This window comes from Pituophis catenifer, unplaced genomic scaffold, assembly GCF_029215685.1.
Source record: "Pituophis catenifer annectens isolate HBS135680 unplaced genomic scaffold, rPitCat1.0.hap2 SCAF_2, whole genome shotgun sequence".
Lineage (NCBI taxonomy): Eukaryota > Metazoa > Chordata > Lepidosauria > Squamata > Colubridae > Pituophis > Pituophis catenifer.
This window is the reverse complement of record NW_027256882.1, coordinates 251,383,320-251,407,494: the sequence shown is the minus strand read 5'-3', so window position 1 is coordinate 251,407,494 and position 24,175 is coordinate 251,383,320. Positions and strand designations below refer to the sequence as shown.

General features: G+C 37.0%; 1 protein-coding gene across 1 annotated transcript; it reads left to right on the top strand.

The window, feature by feature from the left end:
* The first annotated feature begins 9,347 nt into the window (after positions 1-9,347).
* FAM174A (family with sequence similarity 174 member A) lies at positions 9,348-16,557 on the top strand. Its single transcript, XM_070935744.1, has 3 exons — positions 9,348-9,864; positions 14,334-14,468; positions 16,110-16,557. The coding sequence occupies exons 1-3, from the start codon at positions 9,491-9,493 to the stop codon at positions 16,111-16,113; spliced, it is 513 nt and encodes a 170-aa protein (XP_070791845.1). The 5' UTR covers positions 9,348-9,490; the 3' UTR covers positions 16,114-16,557.
* Positions 16,558-24,175: the final 7,618 nt, after the last annotated feature.

The following is a 24,175-nucleotide window of genomic DNA, read 5'->3' as shown; positions in this document are numbered from 1 at the left end:
TTGATGCATTTCTGATGGTTGCCATTCTAATATTATAATCCAAAAATGAAACTGTCTTATTTACACAGGAAAAAACAAAAGCCAGGGTCCCTCTGCTTTTTTCCTATTTTGCCTTTCTATGTCCTTAATACTTTAGTCTCCTCCAACATTCTATAGTTATAGTCATACAACATGTCTCATATTACCTTTATCTTTATTTTATAAAATCCACCAATTGTCTGCATTATTTAACATTAAACCAACAATATTTCCATGAAAGTTCAATTTATTTATTTGGTTCTAATATTTTCAAAAGCACCATCACCAAAAATTAATCTTTCAAAATTATTGCTCTTTATCAATTTATACTTTCTTATATCAAACCCTTGTTGAGTTTTTTTGCTAGTAATTTAAAATCCATTAAATTTTAAAAGTGGTTTTTCTCTTATCCTGCCATTTGGAAGTTACCTTTAATTTTAAATTGATTATATCCAATAGTGATTAACAAAGTGGGACTTTTGCAAACCTTATGTCCAATATAGGCTACAGTGTGGTTATCAGCAAAATTGAAATCTTTTGACTTCTGGGCACTAAACAAACAAGTTGACCACAAAATCCACAATATCTCTAGTCTCGCAAGGAGCAGAACAGATGGGTAATTCCATGATTTCTGTTTTTCCAGAGAGCCTCTGCCAACCATCTGGCCATCAGTCTCTGCCACAATGCCCTTCCCATTCCTTCAGGAACATCTAGCTTGCCATTAGGCCTCACCTGGAAGTTCCAGCATACAACAGAAACTGGGAAATGAGGGTAGTCCGCTCTTAGGCATAAAGCATGCTGGGTGATTTGGAGTTAGTCACTCTCTCTTAGCCCTAAGAAAGAGGCAATTGGAAACTACTTTCAAAACCTTGCCAAGAAAACCACAGAGACTTGTCCAGGCGGTCTCCAGAAGTCAACATTGACTAAAAAGCATTTAAAAAGTGAACACATCTATGTCAAGGGTTGCATTCCTTTAAGGGTAATCTGTTGAGACTACATAATGAAGTTGAAGCAAGAAGAAAAAAAAGAATCTTTGTCCTTCCTGTTTTGACTTCCTCTTTCTCCTCTAATTAGTAAGCAGTGAAGACAAGGAAGATAATTCTTACTAGAAGCTTAAAGTGATTTCTTGCAGAGGAGATTAAAAATGCCTTATCTTTCTGTAGTTGAAGACTGTTCAGTTCAAGACCAGTCAAGGGAGACCCATAATAGAATCATTTGTTGGTGAAAAGCTCATCAACAGTTGATACTCATCAAGTGAAAACACTTAAGTAGCAGACTGACTACACAGACCACCTGAGATCACTTTCTTTCCTGCTAGGGAAAATATATATTCTTATTACTTTTTAAACGAAAAAATTTCTGGTTTTTTTTAATCTATTCATGTAATTTAACATATTTGAATCATTTTGCTAATACTTTTTTGTTTCAAAGTGATGAGCAAGAAGTAATCTTACACACAGTGTGATCTTACACTGTACATAGTTATTCAGAACATGTTCCATTGAATTAGGTGAATTAGCATCAAGGGTTGTTAAGGTTTGTAGCCCAAGTCTTACAAATTCTAAATTTTATTTTTAACAAAATATGAAATCTTCCTAAACCAAAGCTCTTTGATTCAAAGGTAACTTGTTACATTTAATTCAGAGAGACTCTCCTATCTCTGCCAGTCCAAGGATTTCTTGATCAAAGAAGGGCCAGAAAACACTGGCTTTTAACACTCAGAACTGGAATGTTACATTATACTGAAATATGCAGAAGTGCAAATAAGGTTGTTAAGATTCACTTCAGGGCTTCTTTCTAGTGAATGGTCTCTCATCCAATCACTGATCTTCTATTATAACCTACAAGCAGATTTGCACTTAATTATTCACACTGTTGAGGAAATGAAAGCAATTTCTCAATATAATGTTAAGGCACATACTTTGCATTCATTTTATGTAGGCCATGAGATAGCTACCATCTGAAGTACTCCAGATTCACAACAGTGTTTGTAACCAAAGCTAATTTATGGCCATGTTTACTTTTTTGTATGTGATATATGTTTGCTAAACTATGATATATTCTCCTAATCCATCACTGCCCAGTGCAACAATTTGATATAAAGGAGAAAAGATGGGCATTCAGGGATGCCCATATGCAGTAACACCAGTTGGCAACTCCTTAAAACTACCTCTTTTTTTAGGTTCACACAATTGCCCTTTGCAACTGCGAAGGCAGTTAGTAAACAAAGACTACATCTACAGGAAAAATTTCCACTCTCCTCTCTTGATTTTCTAGGACAGTGTTTTTCAATCTTGGCAATTTTTAAGATGAATGAACTGGGGAAAATGTGGGGGCTGGATTCACATCTTTAAGTTACCAAGATTGAAAACAACTGCTCTAGAAAAACAGAGTAACTCTAGGAAATATTCTTGAATTTAGTAGATGCTTTTATCTTCTTCTCTTTCTACCCCATTTTAGTAATTTTGTATTAAATTCTGCATAGCTTAATTTGACAGTAGCCACATCCCAAAGGAGAAGAGATTGAGAGATAGATTGTATGTTTTAATACTCTGTCATAAAACACAGATATTCAAACCAATCTAACCACTAATAAAATCTCCCAATTAAGTTTATGGGGCATGACTGTAATCCTCCAGGAGTAAACTCCACTGAACTTAGTAATGTTTACTTTTTATTACATACAGTCAGCATTTAAAATGTACTGAGGTCTTTTAATAGATCTTCACCAACTGAAACATAACCTTTAACTTGTAATTAGGCATGCAAAGAATCTTGAAAATAAGTGTTCTCAGTGAAGCTCATAGCCAACCAGACTTAAGTCTGTTCTATCTTTATTTTTAAAATAGTTTATTTATACATTCTTTTAGTGACTGTTTTCCAATTCAGCAAATTTCTGGCTGAGTTATTATAGAAACAAAAAATTAAAATCATATCTGAAATATGTTGGGTTGAACCTAGGTGTATGAGGAGGGTTGATTTACATTGCAAAATTACCAAGATTAATCTTCTTTAACTTTAAAAGCTTCCATATTTATAATAGCATCAGATTCTTTGAACAGTAATGAGTCTTCTTTTCTAGCAATTTCTTTATTGATTGTGTCAGCAAGTCAGTGTCAACTTTTAACATTCACACAGAAATTACTGAAATCATAATGAGACTTGTGTTAGATTTTGGGGACTTTAAGTATACTAAGAGGAGCGGCATGATGGATCAGCGGTTAAGGTGCTGGACTTGGTGGCTGGAAAGCTGACAGCCTAGGTTCGAGACCAGAGTGCTTCATGACGGTGTGAGTTCCCTTCCTTGCCCCAGCTCCTGCTCATCTATCAGTTCGAAAGCATGCAAATGCGAGTAGATAAATAGGTGGGAAGATAACAGCATTCAGTGTACCTTGATGTATAGTCATGCTGGCCACATGACCATGGAAAAGATCTTTGGACAATGCTGGATCCCTCAGCTGAGAAACAGAGATGAGTACCATCCCCTAGAGTCAGACACAACTTGACAGGAAAAAACTTTACCTAAGTATACTAGGAAAAATTTTTAAAGTGAGAAGTCATTTTTGGTCAATTTGAAAAGCATGCAATATAAATCAAATATTTTTCCATACAATCAAATGTTTTTGTGCTGAAAGGTAGCTATTACCTAAAAAGAATTTGTTCTAACAACTTCTGTATTGAGAATTCAATTTGTTCACAATATTTAAAGGCACTTTTGTCAGAACCCTGGGAAAATCATTTTAATTACCAAAAGCTGCACCAGAGACCTGTCAAACAAAAAAGGTATTAATCATTGTTGGATCGTTTTCTTTATTCTTTGATTTCCTCTCTGTTGATTAATCAGAAACTGTAGTAAAATCTAAAAACCTCATTATCATCCTATTCACTTGTCACAGTGAGCATCCATCAATTTCTCTGGCTCTCTGACATACTCCTTTTATATGAAACTTTAAGAAATATTTTGATAGATTTGCAGGAAGGAGGTGGGTTTTTGATTAGAGAAAAATTGATTTTTTGCAGACTTTGTTTAGCGTTGCAATCCAGAATGAGTTCTGGAACTTTTTACATTTCCACTCTCACAGAAATCCAGAATAGATTTCTTTAAAATCTTTAGCAACAATTAACATGATTCTGGTTTTCAGAGGTTTTCACTGCCAGAATGCATAACTGTAATTATTGTGGAGCTTCTTTACCTCAACATGCTAAGATTTCATATCTCCATCTATCCAGCCCAAAATTAGATGTACCAATACCTTTAAATTCATTTAGGAAGCACGAAGGAAGAATAATTTCCCAAGTTTCTGAGCTTCCTCTTGGCTTTTTAAAATAATAAAAAAAATTGTTGCGATAAATTACAGTCATTATCTGAGCAGGCTCCACTGAATCTGGTAAAATGTATATCCACAGTATGCTGACAAAAATAGAATATATTATTATTAATAGTAATATTTCGTTCTATGAAATTCTTGACCACCTTTTGGGGTCTCAAAGCAGCTTATTCTACAAATTTAAAACCTAAGTCCAATAAAAAAGAAAGCACAGTAAAGCTGCATTTGTCTTTAAATTTGGAGAAAGGAAATTTATAACTTTTCAAAGTTCCTAAGAGCCATTCTCCAAGATATCGCTTGATTAACCAATTTAAAAAGAAATTGTGCCTGAGAAAATTCGGTAAACTGAGCCATAATGTATGAACTTTCATCATTCATCTGCAATACCTATTTGTGGGAGAAGAAAAGAAGATGCATTTTCCTTTTTCTACCTAACATCAGCCAACCCTTTTTGATTAATTTAAAAACATAATTGAGTACCGGTAGCATTTACTGAATCCCAAGATCTGTTCCTATTATGTCATGTAAAATATTTTAAATGAAGAATTGACAAAGTATTTTAAATCAGTTCCTAAGGGAGCAATACAGTAGTGGGTTCCACTTACCTTCGCTACTGGTTCGGCATTGGGAGCACTCGCACACGCGAGCTTGCTTTGCTCATGCATGTGCAACACACTTCTGCACATGCTTAGAACCTTCTGTGCATGCACAGAAGGTCCATAATGACGTCTGGGCAGGTAGGCAGAGCATCCCACCACTGCTACTACCAGTTCGCCCACCACTGGAGCAATATCTTGATCTAAATTTCAAGGACTTTCAAGGATTTTCACCTTAAACATTCTACTAATAGACAAAATTATAGGAACTCAAATAGAACATGATAATTTCTTTTTAAAAAGTAGCATCTGACATTGATAACATACAAATTTGATAAACTGAATCTAAGATTAGATTGGACACCAATTTAATTAATAATCTGTAGTTTACTTAATAAAAGGTTACATAAACACTTTTTAAAATTATGCCTAATAAAATTAAAATCTGCCAAGTTGGCATTCTGTAAAGTTAACTTCAAGCAGTAACATAAAAAATGAAAAAAGCTTATTTTTAGGATCAAATTTATAGTACACTAGACTCCAATAATAGAACATTATTATTAATGACAGATGATGTAATACAAACATTGGAAGCAAGAATTGTCAATTATTTATAATCCAATTCTGTATATCTGTAGAGTGCTAAAAATTCTACATTTTTTTTTTAATTTGATTTATATGCCGCCCTTCTCCAGAGACTCAGGGCGGCTTACAATGTGTTAAGCAATAGCCTTCATACTTTTGTATATTTTTACAAAGTCAGCTTATTGCCCCCACAAACTGGGTCCTCAATTTACCTACCTTAGAAAGGATGGAAGGCTGAGTCAACCTTGAGCCTGGCAAGATTCGAACTTACTAATTGCAGACAGCTGGAGTTAAATTACAATGCATTAGTCTGCTGAGCTATCCAGGCTCCTCATATTACATCTTATCTTATCATATTACAGTAAAAAAAGGCTGTTATAAGTTAGAAGAGTAATGCAGATTTGTTCTAGCTTAGCCAGAACTTTCATACTAAACCAATGGAATAAAAACACTGCAGAATCCTGCTTGCCCCACTTTGAAATGCATGTATTAAAAAATAAGTTGGTGAGCAAAAATAATAAAAATGGCAGATTAAATTTCAATATATTTTGACTTCAGTATATTTTGACAGGGCTGATGATCAGTAGCAAAATTGCTGGCTGGTATAATGTCTACTGTACATTGGTGTGCCAGCTTCAGCTTCATGAAGTACAAGTAAACAAAGCTAAAGACTGATAAATCAAAAATGCCTAGGCTTCTTTGGACTCAGTTCTTGCAACCATAACAAAATACTAAGAAAGGTATAATGAAGTCCATCCAATGAAACAAATCATCAGATCATCTTAGCCAGAACACAACAATTTATGCTCATAGAAAGTCCCATGTTCAGACCAGGTCTTTCTATCACCTGAAAACATAACACAATACTTGTCCACTCTAGTCAAGTTCAAATCACTGGGATCTGACAGATTACATCCCAGAGTTCTGAAGGAGATGGCAGATGTGACCTCGGAAACACTGAATCATATCTTTCAAAGATCCTAGAGCACTGGGGAACTACAAGAGGACAGGAAAAGAGCTGATGTGATTCCCATCTTCAAAAAATCGGGGCGGGGGAATCAGATCCAGGAAACTACAGATCAATCAGCCTGACATTGATACCTGGGAACCTGGAAAAGATAATCAAGCAGCAGATCTATGAACACCTAGAACCAAGCAAAATTATAACCAGAAGCAAATACAGGTTTGTCAAAAAAGAGATCATACCAAACAAATCTTATTTCATTCTTTGACAAAGTGACTAAATTAGTGGACCAGGGAAATACTATGGACATAGTATATTTGGATTTCAGTAAGGCATTTGACAAAGTAGACCACTCCATGGTAAGCTAGAAAAATGTGGGCTAGACAGTATCAACACCAGATGGATTCATAACTAACTGACAAATTGCATTCAATGTGTAGTCCTTAATGGGACTACATCTACATGGAGGGAAGTAAGCAGTGGGTACCACAACGTTCTGTTTAGGGCAGTACTTTTCAGCATCTTCATAAACAATTTATATGAGGTAATAGAAGGAGAACTATTCACATTTGCAGATGACACTAAACTGGCAAGAATACCCAATACCCCAGAATATAGGCTCAAGATCCAGATGGATCTCTACAGACTTGACCATTAGGCCCTGTCTAACAAAATGAAATTAAATGTAGACCAAAGTAGGGTCTACACAGGCAAAAAAACCCAAATGCAAAGGTACAGATTATCTGAAACCTGATTTGATAGCAGTATATATGAGAGGGATCTTGAAGTCCTAGTGGACAATCATTTAAATATGAGCCAACAATATGTGGCAGCAGCCAAAAAAAACAAAACAATCCTAGGTTGCATTAACAGCGGGATAAAATCAAGATCAGGTGAATGTGAAGTACTAATACCACATTATAAAGAGTTAGTAAGACTACATTTAGAATACTGCATCCAGTTTTTGGTCAACATATTATAAAAAGGATGTTGAGACTCTGGAAAGAGTGCAGAAAAGAGCAACAAAGATGATTAGGAGGCTAAAATAAATGAAGAATGATCGCAGGAATTGCTAGTTTAGTGAAAAGGACTAGTGGTGACATGATAGCAGCATTACAATATTTGAATGGCTACCAGAAAGAAGAGGTGTCAACCTATTTTCCAAAGCATCAGAAGGCAAGACAAAAAGAAATGGATGGAAAGTAATCAAGGAGAAGAAAAAACTTGGAATTAAGGAGAAAATTCCTAACAGTGAGGACAATTAACCAGTGGAAGAACTTGCCTTCAGAAATTGTGGGTGCTCCATCACAGTAGGTTTTTAAGAGAGTGGACAGCCACTTATCTGTAATGGTATAGGGTTCCTACTTGAGCAGGTTAGGCTGGAAGACCTCCAGGTTCCCTTCCAACTGTGCTCTTCTCTTATCTTGCAAAGCACATTAATAATCAATTTGCCTATCTTAATGTCCTCCAAGTATGTTTTCTGTACTATAATATTGTGAGGAGATTTGTCCTGCAATATATATGATAGTATCAGACTTGGAAAAACTAAGGAGATAATAATGGGCTAGGCAGAAACATTTGCTGGAGTCACCTACTGGCTATTATCATTGCCTTAGAGACTCTCCACTTCATTTTGCTGCCATCTTTTATTTTTTATTGATTGTATTGTAATTTCTTTGATTATTGTGAGTCACCCAGAATCACTGAGTTGGGTGGCATTATGGTAACTGGTTTATTGATTAATCCAGTGAGTTCACACAGCAGACACTAACTACACCATTAACCTTGATTTACAAAATAGAAAAGTTGGATTCAGAGAAAACATCAAGCCCAAACTAGGTTGAAATCTACATTACACTACAGCTTCATGCTTTCACTTATCTGGTCTAAGGCAACTTTTGATGTTCCTCATTTTAAAAATCTCTTCCTTAACTGGACAACAGGTACAACAGACAGCATGGCTGATAGGTAAATGTTTCTTCCGGGTGGTTTATTATTATCTAACTACTACCAATTGCTTATTATCCTTTATTCTTGCAGGCACAGGAAATGTTGAGGAGCTCTATTTAATACAAACAGGAGCATCTATATTAGTGAGTGTTCACAATATCCCAAAGGTGCTTTTTCAAGATGCAATGGACTTTCTGGTTTTTCTTTGAAGATGTTCCACTTCTCATTCAAGAAGCTTCTTAAACTCTGAGCGCAAATGGTTCCTGTAATCTGCAAATTTTCTGGAAATCCGTTCATGCTCACGCACCATTGGGAGGGTGTTCATCCCAAAGTGCATCGCTAAATATCTATGGAGATTCTCAGTCATCCAAGTCATGGTTGTCCCAAAGGTGATTTTTCAAGAGGCAACTGAACTTTCTGGTTTTTCTTTGAAGAAGAAGAAGAAGCTTCTTGGATGAGAAGTAAAATATCTTCAAAGAAAAAGCAGGAAGTCCATTTGCCTCTTGAAAAAGCACCTTTAGGACAACCATCACCTGGATGACTGAGAATCTCCATAGACGTTTGCAAAGCAACCATCCAGATGTGGATGGATGGATGGATGGATGGATGGATGGATGGAAGAAGGAAGGAAGGAAGGAAGGAAGGAAGGAAGGAAGGAAGGAAGGAAGGAAGGAAGGAAGGAAGGAAGGAAGGAAGGAAGGAAGGAAGGAAGAGAAATGTTGGGACAAGAGTTATCACCAGGGAAGCATATACAAATCTGGTCCCTATCTGGCACTCCAAAGCACCTCTCTTTCTATCCGCTCTTTCTCCACCCTCCCCACTAAACCGCCGCGGCGACAACTATTGCGCAGGCGCCCGAGGGCCCTCGGTCACGTGGCAGGAACCGGGGATGAGGGGCGGAGCTGAAGCTTCGTAGCGTCGCTCGGCGTCCATGGCAGCGTTTTCAGTCGCCGGAAAGATGAGCACTTCCGCCTTCTGGTCTTCCTTCCGTCGAGGAACCGGCGGGGCTTAGGCCGCGCTCTGCCAGGCCAGGCTTTAGATTGGGTGCCATGCGGCGGCTCTGGCCGCCGCCGCCACCGCCACCACTGACGCTTTTGCTGGCGCTGCTTTGGGCGGCCGCGCTGTGCGGAGGAGGAGCGGCGCCTCCCCCGCTTCCCACCACGAAACGCCCTTCCGCGTTGCCGGATCCCCCTCTGCCAGCCGTACGAGTTGGCCCCGACAATGCGCCCTCGGGCCCGCCGAGCGGCGGCGGCGGCTCTTCTGTTGGCGAGGAAGCGCGGAGCGGCGGCGGCGGCGTGAACGGCAGCATGGCCGCCGCGCCCCACCGCCCGGAGGTCAACCAGCCCATGACCCAGCGCGCCCTTTCGGTGCTGGTCCTGGCCAGCGCTGCCCTCATCGTTTACTTCGTCATCCGGACCGTCCGGTGAGCGACGCCTCAGCCTTTTCTTCTCGCTCTGTCCCGGAAAGGGCTTGACGGCGCCCCCGGCTGCCTTCTCCGCCTTTAGCCCTCCGACCGCGGCTTGTCCTTGGACCTGAACGTAACTAAGGCTGAGTTTTTCGGGGAGAGAGCGGAGTAATTTGCTTCGGGTCGGCCTTTCTTCCACTTCCTGCCCTTGTTAGTCTCCCCAGGGCTTAACGTTCATTTCTTGGGCTCCGGTAAACTTGAGGAATCGTTTTAGAATCGTTTTTTTTTTTTAAAAAAAAAAATCTCCTACCCTGTTTTTGTTGGGTTGGTTTACTGTGGAGTATTTTTTGCCGTATATCTGAGTGTGGGGAGGGTTAATTTTGTGGCTCACTTAACGATTGTTTTGAAGGCCTAATTTGGGTTTGGCATTCCTCCACCACCCTAGAACAGGCCATCCCAATACAGTCACAGAATACAGAAGAGTTGGAAGGGACCTTGGAGGTCTTCTAGTCCAACCCCCCTGCTCAGGCAGGAAACCCTGTACCGTTTCAGACAAATAGTTGTGTCCAATCTCTTCTTTAAAAACAATTAAAAAGGGAAATGGGCCAGTGGATGTCTAATGCTTCTTGTTCTCACACTGGAAAAGATTGGTGGGGCTTAAAACAAAGTTCAAGCAAGGAGAAGGTGGCTTCAAATCAATATTCTGTAAGACTGGCAGGTGATAGATAATGTGCAGAGTAACCAAAGTCAGGGTTAGAATTCCTGTGGAGATATAAAAGAAACGGGCTTTTTCTACTTTATATGTCTTGTGATACAGTGACTGTGCGGTACAAATTCTCATGGATTACATGGACATACATCCTGATAAATGCAGACAGAAAAATAGTGATACAAACATATACTTATGGGTGTAAAGGGTATTGTATTTTGTTTGCTCCTTTAGGTTTGTTTCTCTCCCCCCCCCTCCCTCTCTCAGCATCTCTGCAATGCTTACAGAAGCACTGATAGCACCTGAGGCCTGAGATGTAGTTAAAATGATGAAATTCAGGGTGTGGGGAAATCCTGACAGATGAAGTCTGGAATGCTTACATAATTTTGGAAAGAGAATTTGAAATAAATAGCTTTAGAATCATAACAAAATACCGGTAGTCCTTGGCTTATGACCACAATTGAGTCCCAAGTTTCCATTGCTAAACAAGACAGTTGTTAAATGGGTTTTGGCTCATTTTACAACCTTTCTTGCCATAGTTAAGTGAATCACTGAGTTAACTTTGTTACACAGTTAAGTGAATGTATCTAACCAGTTGACTTTGCTTGTCAAAAGGTCACCAAAGGTGATCACATGACACTGGGACACTGCAACCATCATAAATGCATACCAGTTGCCAAACACCCAAATTTTGATCTTGTGACCATGGGGATGCTGCAACAGTTGTGAGTGAAAACTGTCATGTCATTTTTCCCAGTGCTGTTGTAACTTCAAACAACCAGTAAACGAATGGTTGTAACTCAAGGACTCTCTGTATAGCATTAAAAGATAGACTTTAGAGATTTTAAGGAAGAGTAAAAGAAAAAATGGTTGGCATACATTTGTTAAGTCTGGTGCTCTACTGAAAGGCCTAGTTTCAAGTGGTTTCCAGCTGCATAAAACAAGGCTTTTGAAAGCTTAAAAATCCTCAAAGGATAAAAGAATGTTCAGCAAGTCATGTGAATTTCATTTGGTGTTAATTGGAAGCTAAAGATGTAGATAAATAAATGGAAGGATGGATCATAATAAAATGCTTCCAGAGTAAGATTCCTTATTCCTTTTGCATAGATACAAGTGGACTTTTAAAGTGTTGACCCTAACTCTTAAGAGATTCTTTTGAATTTCTTCCTTTTCATGGTGTGTACAAGAGATTAGATAGGAAAATCAGCTCTCACTAGACATACACCATAGATATTATATTGAATCGTACATGAAAGAAGCAGAATATACTTTGGTAAGGTCTCTATCCTAAATAGCAGTTTAAGTTACATTTTTAAAAAATTATCAAATGTAATTTTAGAAGAAATTTGTAAATATTTGTTTTAAATTGGTATGCTATATTTCAGTATTTTCTGTATAATGAGCTGTGTAGTACCGTACAAGAGGAAAATCCTTAATTCAAATGTTCTTCATATAAGTGGAGCTCTTTCAGTATTTATTTACATGAAGCATAGATTTACCAGAATATCAGAAATCTGATAGCACCTTTTCTGACCAGGCATAAGCTTTTAGAGGCTACAGTTCACTTCATCAGATACAATTCTTTTTTAAGTTTCATAAATGCTGCAATAAGGTGCAATCCTGGTTTTGGTTCTTTCAAACTTCTAAATGGCGCACATGAATTGAACGGGGTTTTCCCCCCTACAATTTATTTTATTTATAAAGCCACATATGAATAACTATTTTCTGAAGTGTTGGACAGTATCAGAAATATTTGCCACCCATGTCACTACCCAGAGTGACTCTAACAGTTCTTTTTAATGCATGCATGCATGCATACATACATACATACATACATATGTACATACATACATATGTACATACTTATATGGCCACCTATCTCGTAAGAATGTGACTCTAGACAGTACACAATAATTAAAAATCCAATAATATATAAAAACTTCATCACTAAAAACTATTAAAAATTATTAAAACTGCAAGTAGGTAGGATGATGTTGACTGCAGTAAGAGAGCCATTGCAAGAACTCCCCAGTCTCTTGTGTACTGTAAAGCTCTCAAAGTTGAATCCATTATTATGCAGGCAAATTGAAGTTTGTGCATGGGATTTCATTTTCTTCTTCAACATCATTGCAGCCCTTTCTCAGAATCACTGACACCATTGTAATTAAAGGCCAACAAGCCAGTATAAACAACATCTTCTGAGAGTGATTTTGGACAAATAAAGTGCAATGAAACATTCAGTGAGTACAACTATTGCTTTAACCCCAAGTTCATGCTGTAAAACTGCGATTGACTCACTGTTTATCTTGCATAATCACCTTCCCTGCCTTTTTTAAATTCTACAATATTTATAATTTATTCAAATACACCTTATTTTCCTGAATAATATAATTTACATGAGAGACACAAGTAATACTGCAATACTTGAATGAAGAAGTGGGACACATACTGAAAACAATATCACAAATTTACTATGGTCATGATACAAGAAACACAAGGGATTAAATAAGACATTAAAGTTAGAGAAGGTGGCAATAAATATATATTATTTTATATGTGCGCAAACACAGAAACACACATCATCCTCATAATCACATATATAATGATTGTAAGCCACCCAGAGTTACCCTGTGGTAAGGTGAGCGGACAATAAATTTTACAAATTGTCTCCCGGTGACTCTGTTCCATGTAAAATTCCCATTTTACATATTGTTATTACTAATGGAGTTTTTAAAAAGTATTATTTTGATATGTCAGCAAATGGCCTCATAATGAAAGAACAATTTGAACTAGCTCATTGGTTATCATGATCACTAAAAGTAATTGAATAGCATAGCCTGTACAGTACACATACAGTTACAGGTTACAGCTAAATGTGAAATGTTAGTTTGTATAGAATATTGAATTAGCTTAGAAAAACTATTTGTAGAAGGAAAGAATAAAGTTTCTAGAGCTGCTGAGAGGCAGAAACCAAGAGGGCCTTAAGTAATATATCTTTGTATATTCTGTTTCATTGGTAAGAAATAAAGAAGGGGTATTTTAGAAAACAGGATTATTACTACTGTTTGCTTAATTTCTTCAACACAAAATTCAGAGCTGCAATGAACAAATCAGTACAAAGATAAAGTTCAGAATTCAGTATTCCACAAAAGTTTTTCTTATTTTCATATGTCCATAAGCTTCAAGGCGTGACTTTTTAGTTTGGCATTCTGATAGCCTGTATAAACTACAGAGAGAGGTTTATATAAATAGGCCAAATACATCTTAATTGGATTGTAAGCATTTCCCCTTCGTATTTAATACTTTTGAAGTAAAATAAGAAGCAAAAGCAGTTAAAAATGAAAATTGAAGTGAATATAACTGGTGAGAGGAGAGGGTCATTAAAACTCAGTGTGTAGATACAGTCTTTGGTTGTCCACTCCACCTCCCTTAAAAAAAAAAAACTCAGTGTCTAGGGTGCTTGATACTTTATAAACTCATCTGTATATTCTTTTATCTCTCTACAATTTCTTTATGCTCTACATTGTAAAAATATATTTAAAGTTTAATTAGTTTAATATTTTTGTATTTGCATGGGACAAATACTAAAATTCAGGAAGGGGTGGAGATATATTTCATTGTTGACTAACTTAGAATACAAACTTTATTTAAATATATATTGACTTATTTATATGGTTCAGATGTTTCATTTTTATTTTGTACGCTGAAAGCTCAAATCTAATTCTGCTCATATTAGTCTTCCTCAGCCCTAATTAACACATTGTAACATTTGTATTAGACTTAGACGAAGAAACAGGAAGACACGGAAATACGGTGTTCTGGACACAAACATAGAAAACACAGAGCTGACACCTTTAGAGCAAGACGATGATGATGATGATAACACATTGTTTGATGCCAATCATCCTCGAAGGTTAGTACCTTTATTTCAGGAAGCAATATTCTTGGTAGTAATCTTACTATAACATTGGCACAGGTAACTGAATAAACAGACTAGTATTTTAAACTTTAAGAGAGTTGACTTCAATAAACTATGAGAAAAATTAGGGAGGACTCCATGAATGGAAATCCTAGAAAGAAAAACAGGATGCTTGAGAAACTCTGAAAACAAGATAATAAAGGCTCAAACAAACAGAAAAACAGAAAAACAAGATAATAAAGGCTCAAACCACAGAAAAAGAAAAACAAGATTCCAGATGAAACTAGCATGATTGCACAAAGAGCTTTCCAATAAACTGAGGACTATTTATTTATTGTTTATTTATTGGTTCAATTTATATGCCGCCCTTTTCTGGAGACTCAGGGCAGCTTACAATGCGTTAAGCAATAGCCTTCATACTTTTGTATATACCTGCTTAGTAGGGCTTTTGCTCCCCCCCCCCCAGCGGTGTTCTTTTTTATACAAAGTCAGCTTATTGCCCCCACAAACCGGGTCCTCATTTTACCTATCTCGAAAGGATGGAAGGCTGAGTCAACCTTGAGCCTGGTGAGATTTGAACTTGCAGTAATTGCAGGCAGCTGGTGACTGGAAGGGACTAGAAAGGAAAGTATAAAAAATAGAAAGTGGTACGTAACGAACAGAATTCCAGCAAATAGCTCGAATCTGCAAGGACGGAGTCAAGGAAGGCCATGGCTCAGAACGAACTAAGGCATGCAACAAATGCCAAAAATACCTCTCAAAAATTTTCAATGTGTAAGGCACAAGAAGAAAGTCAAAGAAATGATCAGACCACTAACGGAAGATGGTGGCAAGAAGATGATAAATAGCAGGGAAAAAGCAAAACTGCATAATTCGGTCTTTGCATCTGTCTTTACATAAAAAGAAAAAAGTAGCCCAACCTATCAAAGTCAGCACTATGGGAAACAGAATAGGAATGCAGATCAAACTAGGTATGGAATTGGTAAGAGAACACTGATTTGCTGTGGACGAGTTCAAATCACCGGGACCAATTGGTTTACATCCCAGGATTCTGAAGAAGCTGGCAAATTCATTTGGAATCACTGATTGAAATTTTTCAGAGCTCCTGGATCACAGGGGGGAACTGCCAGAGGACTGGAAAAGAGCTGATGTGGTTCCAAACGTTCAAAAAGGGAGAAAAAATTGATCCAGGAAACTACCAATCAGCCTGACAACAATAACTGGGAAAATCTTGGAAAACCAGGGAATTTCTGAGCATCTAGAAATGAATAAGGTGATCACTAAAAGCCAAATGGATTTGTTAAAAGTGGTTAAAAACAGCAGTGGCTTGGGATAGCAAAATGGGCAGCATATACATTTAATAAATTTACTAAATAAATCTAACCTACAGATCTCATGAATCCAGGTTTTCAAGGATTTATGAAACAGTGAGCAGGATTGGGTCCAAATGAATCTCTGGCTACGATGTTCTATGGGGTAAATGTTATGGGGCAATATAATATAATATATTATATATTATAATACATTGGATAATATGAGATCCTACTTTTGTGAATATTGAATTTTAAAATATGTAACTATATTAATTTGGGTGAGCAGGTTTTGCTTATTTTATTTTTTTCTTTTTCTTTATAGATAAGTATGTGCCTTGTGGGAAAATATTTCAATTGTGGAGCAACAAAAGAAGGCTGGAAGGAACGTGAAGTCAATATCAGAATTGAGGATATGAAATGTATTATGACATCCTTAGTTTGTTGCAATAAATACTAATATTTTACTGTACCTTTTGTATATACAGAAATACTGTAAGGTCAAAGCCTATGGAAATAGCTCACTAAATTTCTAATCTATTTTCAACAGGGTATTTTCTGCTTATATTAATTTGTGATTTATTTTTTTTTTGAAATTCTTTTGTGGGCCAACTTTTTTTTATGTAAACTGTGGTAATTTATTTGTTTGAATTCCTTGCAGCTAGCCAAATCTAACCATGTGTCAGAAGGATGTATGTTCTTAGTAAATTAGATGTATACTGAAGCTCTGTATGAATGATGTAAATAAATGTTTACAGTATTCCTAACATTCATTCCTTGTTCTTTGAATCTGTTGGTATTAGATGATATGATTTGGATGGAAGAAAAATTGCTTGCAATAATCGAACTAATCTATTAGCTGAGTTTGGAACCACTTTTTCAGCAAGTATAAATTAGTGGAACTTTTATTTATACTATACCTAATTTCCATAAGCTAATTAGAGAAGGACTTCTTGATACTCTTTTATGGGGCTCCCCCTGGGGTGCACCCGGAGGCTCCAGCTGGTCCAGAACGCGGCCGCGCGGGGGATCATGGGGGCGACGAGGCGCTCCCACGTGACACCTCTCCTGCGCGAGCTGCACTGGCTCCCGGTGGTCTTCCGGGTGCGCTTCAAGGTGTTGGTGACCACCTTTAAAGCGCTCCATGGCTTAGGGCCGGGGTACTTACGAGACCGCCTTCTGCCACCAATAGCCTCCCACCGGCCAGTACGCTCACACAGAGTGGGCCTCCTCAGGGTGCCGTCCGCCAGGCAATGTCGGCTGGCGACCCCCAGGGGGAGAGCCTTCTCTGTGGTGGCGCCTACCCTCTGGAACACCCTCCCCCCAGAATTACGTATAATAACAGACCTCCGGATTTTTCGTCGGGCCCTAAAAACCTATTTATTCCAACAAGCTGGGCTGGCTTGACCAAATTTTTTAATTTTTAAATTGATTTTAAATTGGAAATGGTTTTAATTCGGCCAAAACATTTAATTATTTTAAATAGTTTTTTTAGATTCACCATGTTTGTATATATGTCTTGTTTTTACCTTGGCTGTGCACCGCCCTGAGTCCTATTTTGGAGAAGGGCGGTATAAAAATTTAATTAAATAAATAAATAAAATAATTGTAAGATGTGCAGAATTGCTAAGACATCTATCAGCATTTTTCTATGTGCAAGCTTTCATGGAAGCTGTTAAAGAAAAGTCCACCATTATAATAACTGGAGATATATCAAATAATTTTATATAATAGACCCATACAATGTAACTGAATTTCTCATGTGCTAATGGCTCCTCTTGTTATATGAAATGTATGGGAATCTAATTATTCATAAATGAAACAGACTATTCAAAGTTTTTTTACACACAGATACACACTCAGCTATTCCTTGTTTAGTGGCTACCTCATTTAGTGACCCTCTGCAAGGTAATTTTTAAAAAAAATTATTTTCCAACCAATGTGCAGAGTTTTAACCAAATTTCTGCATCTGACAATAGTGCACACCAGAGTGACAATAAAAGTGGCTTTGTTGCACAAGAGAATTTTATCCAAATGAGAAAGCAACAGCCTTGATCTTTCGCTTCTGATCTAGGGAACAGATTATCACTAACGTGAGGGTGTATATACAATATTCATAATATTTAATTCTTAAAAGTGCGGTATAGCATACACTTCCTTTCCCACTTTCATTAACAGTAAAATTCATCTCTTTGAAAATAAGATTGATAAATTGAAGATTCTTGGTTCTTAGGAGAATTAGGAAAATAATATTACTACTGCTATGCTACTTTTGATTTAGAAGAAATATATATATTTCAATTTATTTTGCCCATTATTCATAATCCACTGAAACTTCTATATTTCAATTTAGGAGCAAATTTAGCAATTTAGAAGAATTTTTGTCCAAAGAATGAATCGTTTCAGTTCTGTAATGTTAAACATTTCTTGAATTGAAACTTTACTGGAATATCCACATTTGCACAAATAAATTATGAAAATTGCCTCTAGTGAAATTAGTGCTCTTTACTGCAGGAATTCATATAAGTCTGATAGATTGCAAAACTTTTTTTAAAAAAAGATGGAAATTTTGCAATATGTTAAGAGCCGAGGTGGCACAGTGGTTAGAGTGCAGTACTGCAGGCTACTTCAGCTGACTGCTAGCTGCAGTTCAGCTGTTCAAATCTCACCGGCTCAAGGTTGACTCAGCTTTCCATCCTTCTGAGGTGGGTAAAATGAGGACCCAGATTGTTGGGGGCAATACCCTGACTCTAAACCACTTAGAGAGGGCTGAAGTGATATATAAATCTTAAGTGCTATTGCTTTTAATATCAGTTATTCAGATGTTCGTTAATGTTTTTGGCTTTCTTCAACTGCAGGAGAGTATAGTTCCAAACTTTAGTAGTCATAATACACTAAGTATAATGTTTTTAGGTTCTAATTCATCACATTATTGATGAAACTTGGAATATTTTATATTTCAGAAAATGATCCAGATAGAAGTTTAAGTTAAAATTTAATTTATTCAAAATGTACAAATTTATGTATATGATTCATACATATTAACAAAGGTGTGTAGTAATTTAGAAATAAAGGCAAGTGAAATATCAATTCACTTAAAGAAAATTAGTGTGTTATTCCCAAATGTCTGTTATATTAGAGAATACAAATAAAAGCCAACTTTTAATCTCTTTTTACATGGAGTAAAATTGTTGGCTGGCATATATCAACAAGTCAAAGGAATGCAGCCTCAATCATCTTTGCTACTTTGAAGTTTGCAATAAGGGGCTTTGATATTCAGTATTAAGCAGTCTTGGAGAAATTTCAGAAGCTCTTAACAACAGGTATAAAAACATGATTTAGGGCAGAAAAACAAGGAAAGTATTAGGTAAGTATTCAGAATGTCTATTCCTTGATTCACTGGGATATAAAAGAGGAAAGGTAAAACATAGGCTTGCAGAATTCTAATAACTTATCTTGATAGAGTCTTACATTACCATATTGGTCATTCCTAAAGATTCTGGAATCTTATCCAGTAAGGTATTATTCAGTTCTGCCTGTCTTGACAGTCTACTTTGGTTATTTCCCTTTCTTTGTATTTTAAAATATTTTTAATTGGATCCTTGTGTTCAAATTACTGGATTTTGTCATGCATTTACTTCCCATACTCCTCATTCACTTTTTGTCTATATTTTTTTTCAAGTTGTACCTTTTCTTGTAAACCACTCAAGAGTTTTATTTCACTGCATTTCTGTAGTGCCTCCTAAATCATTTCCAGCTTCCTATATTAAGAGATCTAGTTCTTTCCATTTGTTTCCCGAAACCGTGCATTTCTATACAGGTGCTGAAAATATATATTCTGTTACTCATATGCTCGTTACTGGTTATCTCCATATTCTGTGTATCATCTCCTGCCATCTTTGTAGTACTTGGAGTGACTTTTCTGGAGGCTTTTCCCCTTGTTTAAAGCTTTCTGCATTAGGTTTGCAAGGTGTCTTCCAAACATACTATTCCCACCTCATGTGGCCAATTTCTTGCCAGGAATTCCTCATCACAAATATGTCTCATAAACCGAGAATCCAAATTCTTCCCATGGGTACCATCTGTGTATCCATTTGTTTGCTTCCAGTATTCCTCTCTCAGTTCATGAGCTTCAGGGAGTAAAGAGAATGCCACTTGTACTCCCAGCTCCTTCCCCCTTTTGCTCAAAGCTTCATTGTAACTTGTAATGTTTTTAACACAATGTCTGTCATTTATTTCCATGCGGATCCATAAAAAGGAATGTTTGTCAGTGATCTTAAAAGGTCTTAAGAGCTTTTCTGTCACACAAATGTGAATCCTTGGAAGGTAGCATATTTCTCTTAAACAGACTATCTTGTTCACAGATTGCTGTTTTGGTCCTTGTCAATATCCTGTCCATCATCACAACTGCCTGTAGCTTACAGCCTCTAAGGCAAGTGATCCTTTACTTACACAACCTCTAGAATTCTATTCTTCAGTCCTTGAGGCTGGTGGCAGCTGTTATCTTTCTAAAAAAACATATATGCAGAGGCTTTGGAATCTATTCTGAAGAGCCGAAGAAAAAGTGTTCTTAAAAAGTATCATCCATTATGTCATATCCAACCATTTGCCTAGCTTTCTTTTATTTTCAAAATGGCCTCTTTGTATATTGTCCTTCCTATGAAGGATCCAAGAAAGGCACCAGACTAGAAAGCAGGACACCATGAGTTCAAGTCTCATGTTAGCCATGAATGCCAGCTGAGTGACTGCGCCAGTCACTGTTTCAGCCCAACTCACCTCACGTTGTTGGGAAAAATAGGAGGAGGAGGTGTGTTGGATATGTTCTCTGTCATGAGTTATTTGTAAAAATAAGGCACGATACAAACAAAATCCTTATGAGTTTAACTGGAATGTGGACATCATAGCCCCGTAACCTTCTCTTCCCGGAGGGTCAACAGCCTGCACTTGTAGCATGTATGTCCTATAGTAGCAATTCTTCCACTTCCATCTTAGAAGAGCTGGGCTGGGGGATAAGCAGCTTCTTCACTTCCCTGCTTGCTGTCCTTGCTTGTTCATTCCGTGAATTTTGAGTATTATCTTTTTTCCAGGAAGAAGGGCAAATTCCTAAAGAAAGCATTGAGTTTTGGTCTACAGAAGGAACTTCTGTTTAAAGGGGGCACAAGATATGTTGTGTAAGTGAAGTTCCCTTCAAAATGTTAAGTGATTATTTGCAAAGCATGTTGGGACCATAAGTGAACCAAGTGCGCTTTCACATCTGCCAAACAGCTGTGCCATAATTTCCATATATAGTTTCATTAACATTTTGTAGACAAGTCTGTCATTCATGCTCAAGTGCTTGGGAAAGCACCCTTTTCAATCTTTTTCACTGTCCTACTCTAAGAATGCCTCTATAAGGATTAAAAATCCTTAAAGATACTTAAAGACACTGCTCTGCATACTGGCAGCTTTCTGTTTAATTATATATTTTTTATTTAAATTGTAAAATGGGACAGTGAAGCTAAGAAAAGTTTTGAATCCACACAGTAGAATATTTTAATTAAGTGTTTCCATTTTGGAGCTCCCAAAAGTTTACTTGCTATCAGAAGTTCTAAACAAATCCACTGTCCCCCGCCCCCCCCCCCCCCACCTGTTTGTGGCATAACCTGTCAAAATAGTGGTGATCATAAAGAAATTGTTCTCTCTGTTCTCATCTTCCTGCTTTTATTTAATTTGCAGAATGGCTTCTAAATATGTTGTTCCCTTTAACTAGATTAATAACCATTTTTGAAAGGCAGTTGACACAGTAAAAGAAAAAAAACAAGTTAAAAAACTTGTACAATAACCTATATGAATGTCGTAAAATAATTTTGAGGTTCAAAATATACCCTTTTTAATAATAGAGTGGCTGACATGCTATATAATATTATTTTCCAAGTACTTTTTATTTTTCATTGTGGTATCATTTGATAGCAAGAGTTAGGAGTAGGAGAAGCTTGCTACTGATTCCTGCAAAAATCTTGAAATATCAAAAATCTTGAAAAATCTTGAAAAAAATGAAGAAATCTTGAACAATCTGTCTTAAACAAATGAACAATCTTCAACTTAACATAGTATTTTCTCCTATGATTGTGGTCAAAGATGAACACAACACATTGTCAAAGACTGACTACCCTGTTGGTAGAGTTTCAGTCTAGGAATACCAGGGAGACAAAAGTAATAGGAGCTTATGTTACCAGAGTTTTGAAACAGTAACACTATGTAATATTTAACAGGAACATGGATATTATGAAATCTGCAAAGTATTTTGCATAATATTTGAGCCATCCATTGAAGAGGTCCTTTTAGGTCAGACTAATTTCCACTAGTGCTTTTTGAGAGATTTAATTCTTCCTATATTGCTATACATTCAGTAACAAGAGATGCTTAACATTTCAGTCTTATATATTGTTAACATAGCAAATTGGTCAGTGAGCTTTTGTGAACAAGGTAATTCACTTACTTTCTTTAAATCAATGTTTATATTACGAATTTTATTTAATTCTGAGCTGAAACTTAAAACAGATAAGGCATCATATAACCATAGGGCTAGAAGGGATCTCAGAGGTCTTCTAGTCCATCCCCCTGCTCAAAGCAGGAGTCTTATACCATCTAGTCAAATGGTTGTCCAGTCTATTTTTGAAAAGCTCCAGTGGTGGAGCACCTGCAGTCCTGGAGATAAGCTATTTCATTGATTAATTGCTCTTATTGTCAGAATATTTTTCCTTACTTCTAGTTTGCATCTCTCTTTGATAAACTTCCTCCCATTACTTTTGACTTGTGCTCTGGTGTTCAGAGAATAAGATCCTCAAGTATTGGAAGAAAATTATGTTCTCCCTGATCCTTCTCTGTGATAGGGTAAACATACCTAGGTCCCTCCACAGATCATCATATGATTTAACCTCCAGATGCTTTATCATCTTTGTTGCTCTTCTCTGCACGCTTTCCAGGATCTCAACATCTTTTATGTATCCAGAACTGGACATAGTATTCCAAGTATAGTCTCACCAGGGTAAAGCGGTATTATCATTTCTCATTGTAATAATGATTCTATCCCTCTGTTTATGCAGTGTAAGTTTACATTGGCTTTTTTTTTGGCAGCTGCAGCATACTCCTGGGTCATATTCAGAAGTGGGCTGCCAGTTTGGACCGGTTCATCCAAACTGGTTGTTCTGATTCTGCGCAGTTCAGAGAGCCAGCAAATTGGGCCATCAGCTGGCCCTGCCCTTGCCGTTTCGGGGGCGTTTTCAGACAAAAAACAGTCTGAAAACGGCTTGAAAAATGGCCTAAAAACAGGCTGTTTTCAGGCAAAAAAAACCAGGCTGTTTTTTGGGCCATTTTTGGACCAAAAAACAGCCTGAAAACAGCCAAAAATGGCCCAAAAATAGCCGAAAATTACCGGAAAAATGGCCGGAAAACAGTCCAGAAAACAGTCCATTTTTCAGTCCAAAAATGGCCCAAAAATAATCATAAACTGTAAGATAAACTGGCAACTAGTTCACTTGAGAACAAACTATATTTATCTCTGCCTTTCTTTTAAAAAATTTAAGTGGATGGATATAGTCTCCTACCTACATTTTATCTTCATAACTACCTGTGTAAAATGAGAAATAGTAAGTGGCCTAAAGATAATCAGTTTGAATAAAGAAGCTAAATTTGGTCTCCTAAATGTGCATGAAAATGAAAACCTGATATAATAAAGGGATAGGGAACTTAATTAGCAAAGAAGATAATGTATAAAGATAGTCCTCCAGATATCTTATGCCTTAGGCACCTAAAGTATAGATTATATTTTCTGATTTCAGTAATTAAGAGCTATGCACTAGTTGCTAATGATTTCCTATTTGATACCCAGATCCTGGTAGTCTATCTTCCCCATTAGTGTGCAATTTATGCTGCCCTCAATATACATTAAATGAGAAGCTCCCTTTCTTTAACAGAAAATGATGCTGTTTTCAGTCAAAGGCTGTACAAATCATTCAGTGAAGTGCTTTATCCATTTGCAAAGTGCCTTCGGATCTGCTCCTAGAGAAGCAACCGTTCTGTCCCAGCTCGCATCAGTGGAATATTGCTATCTATCCAGCAAAGAAATAGAAATGGAAATATACTTACAGATTCTGCACCCACCCACCCACAATTGTTTAGGAAGCCTCCAGAACAGCAGCCATGAAAAGGAAAATCTGGGTCTCAGTTTGGTAATCCATATCCTAAATAAATACAGCCTAATCCGATTGACACAAATGCTAAAGTCTATTGATACCTTTCTTCATATCATATCTTTCCTATGGTTGGTCGCACAATCAGCGAGCTGTTTAGCCTGTAAGATTTCCCTACTGCTGACTCTGCCTGGTTTGCTTTTACAATTTGAGTTACTTC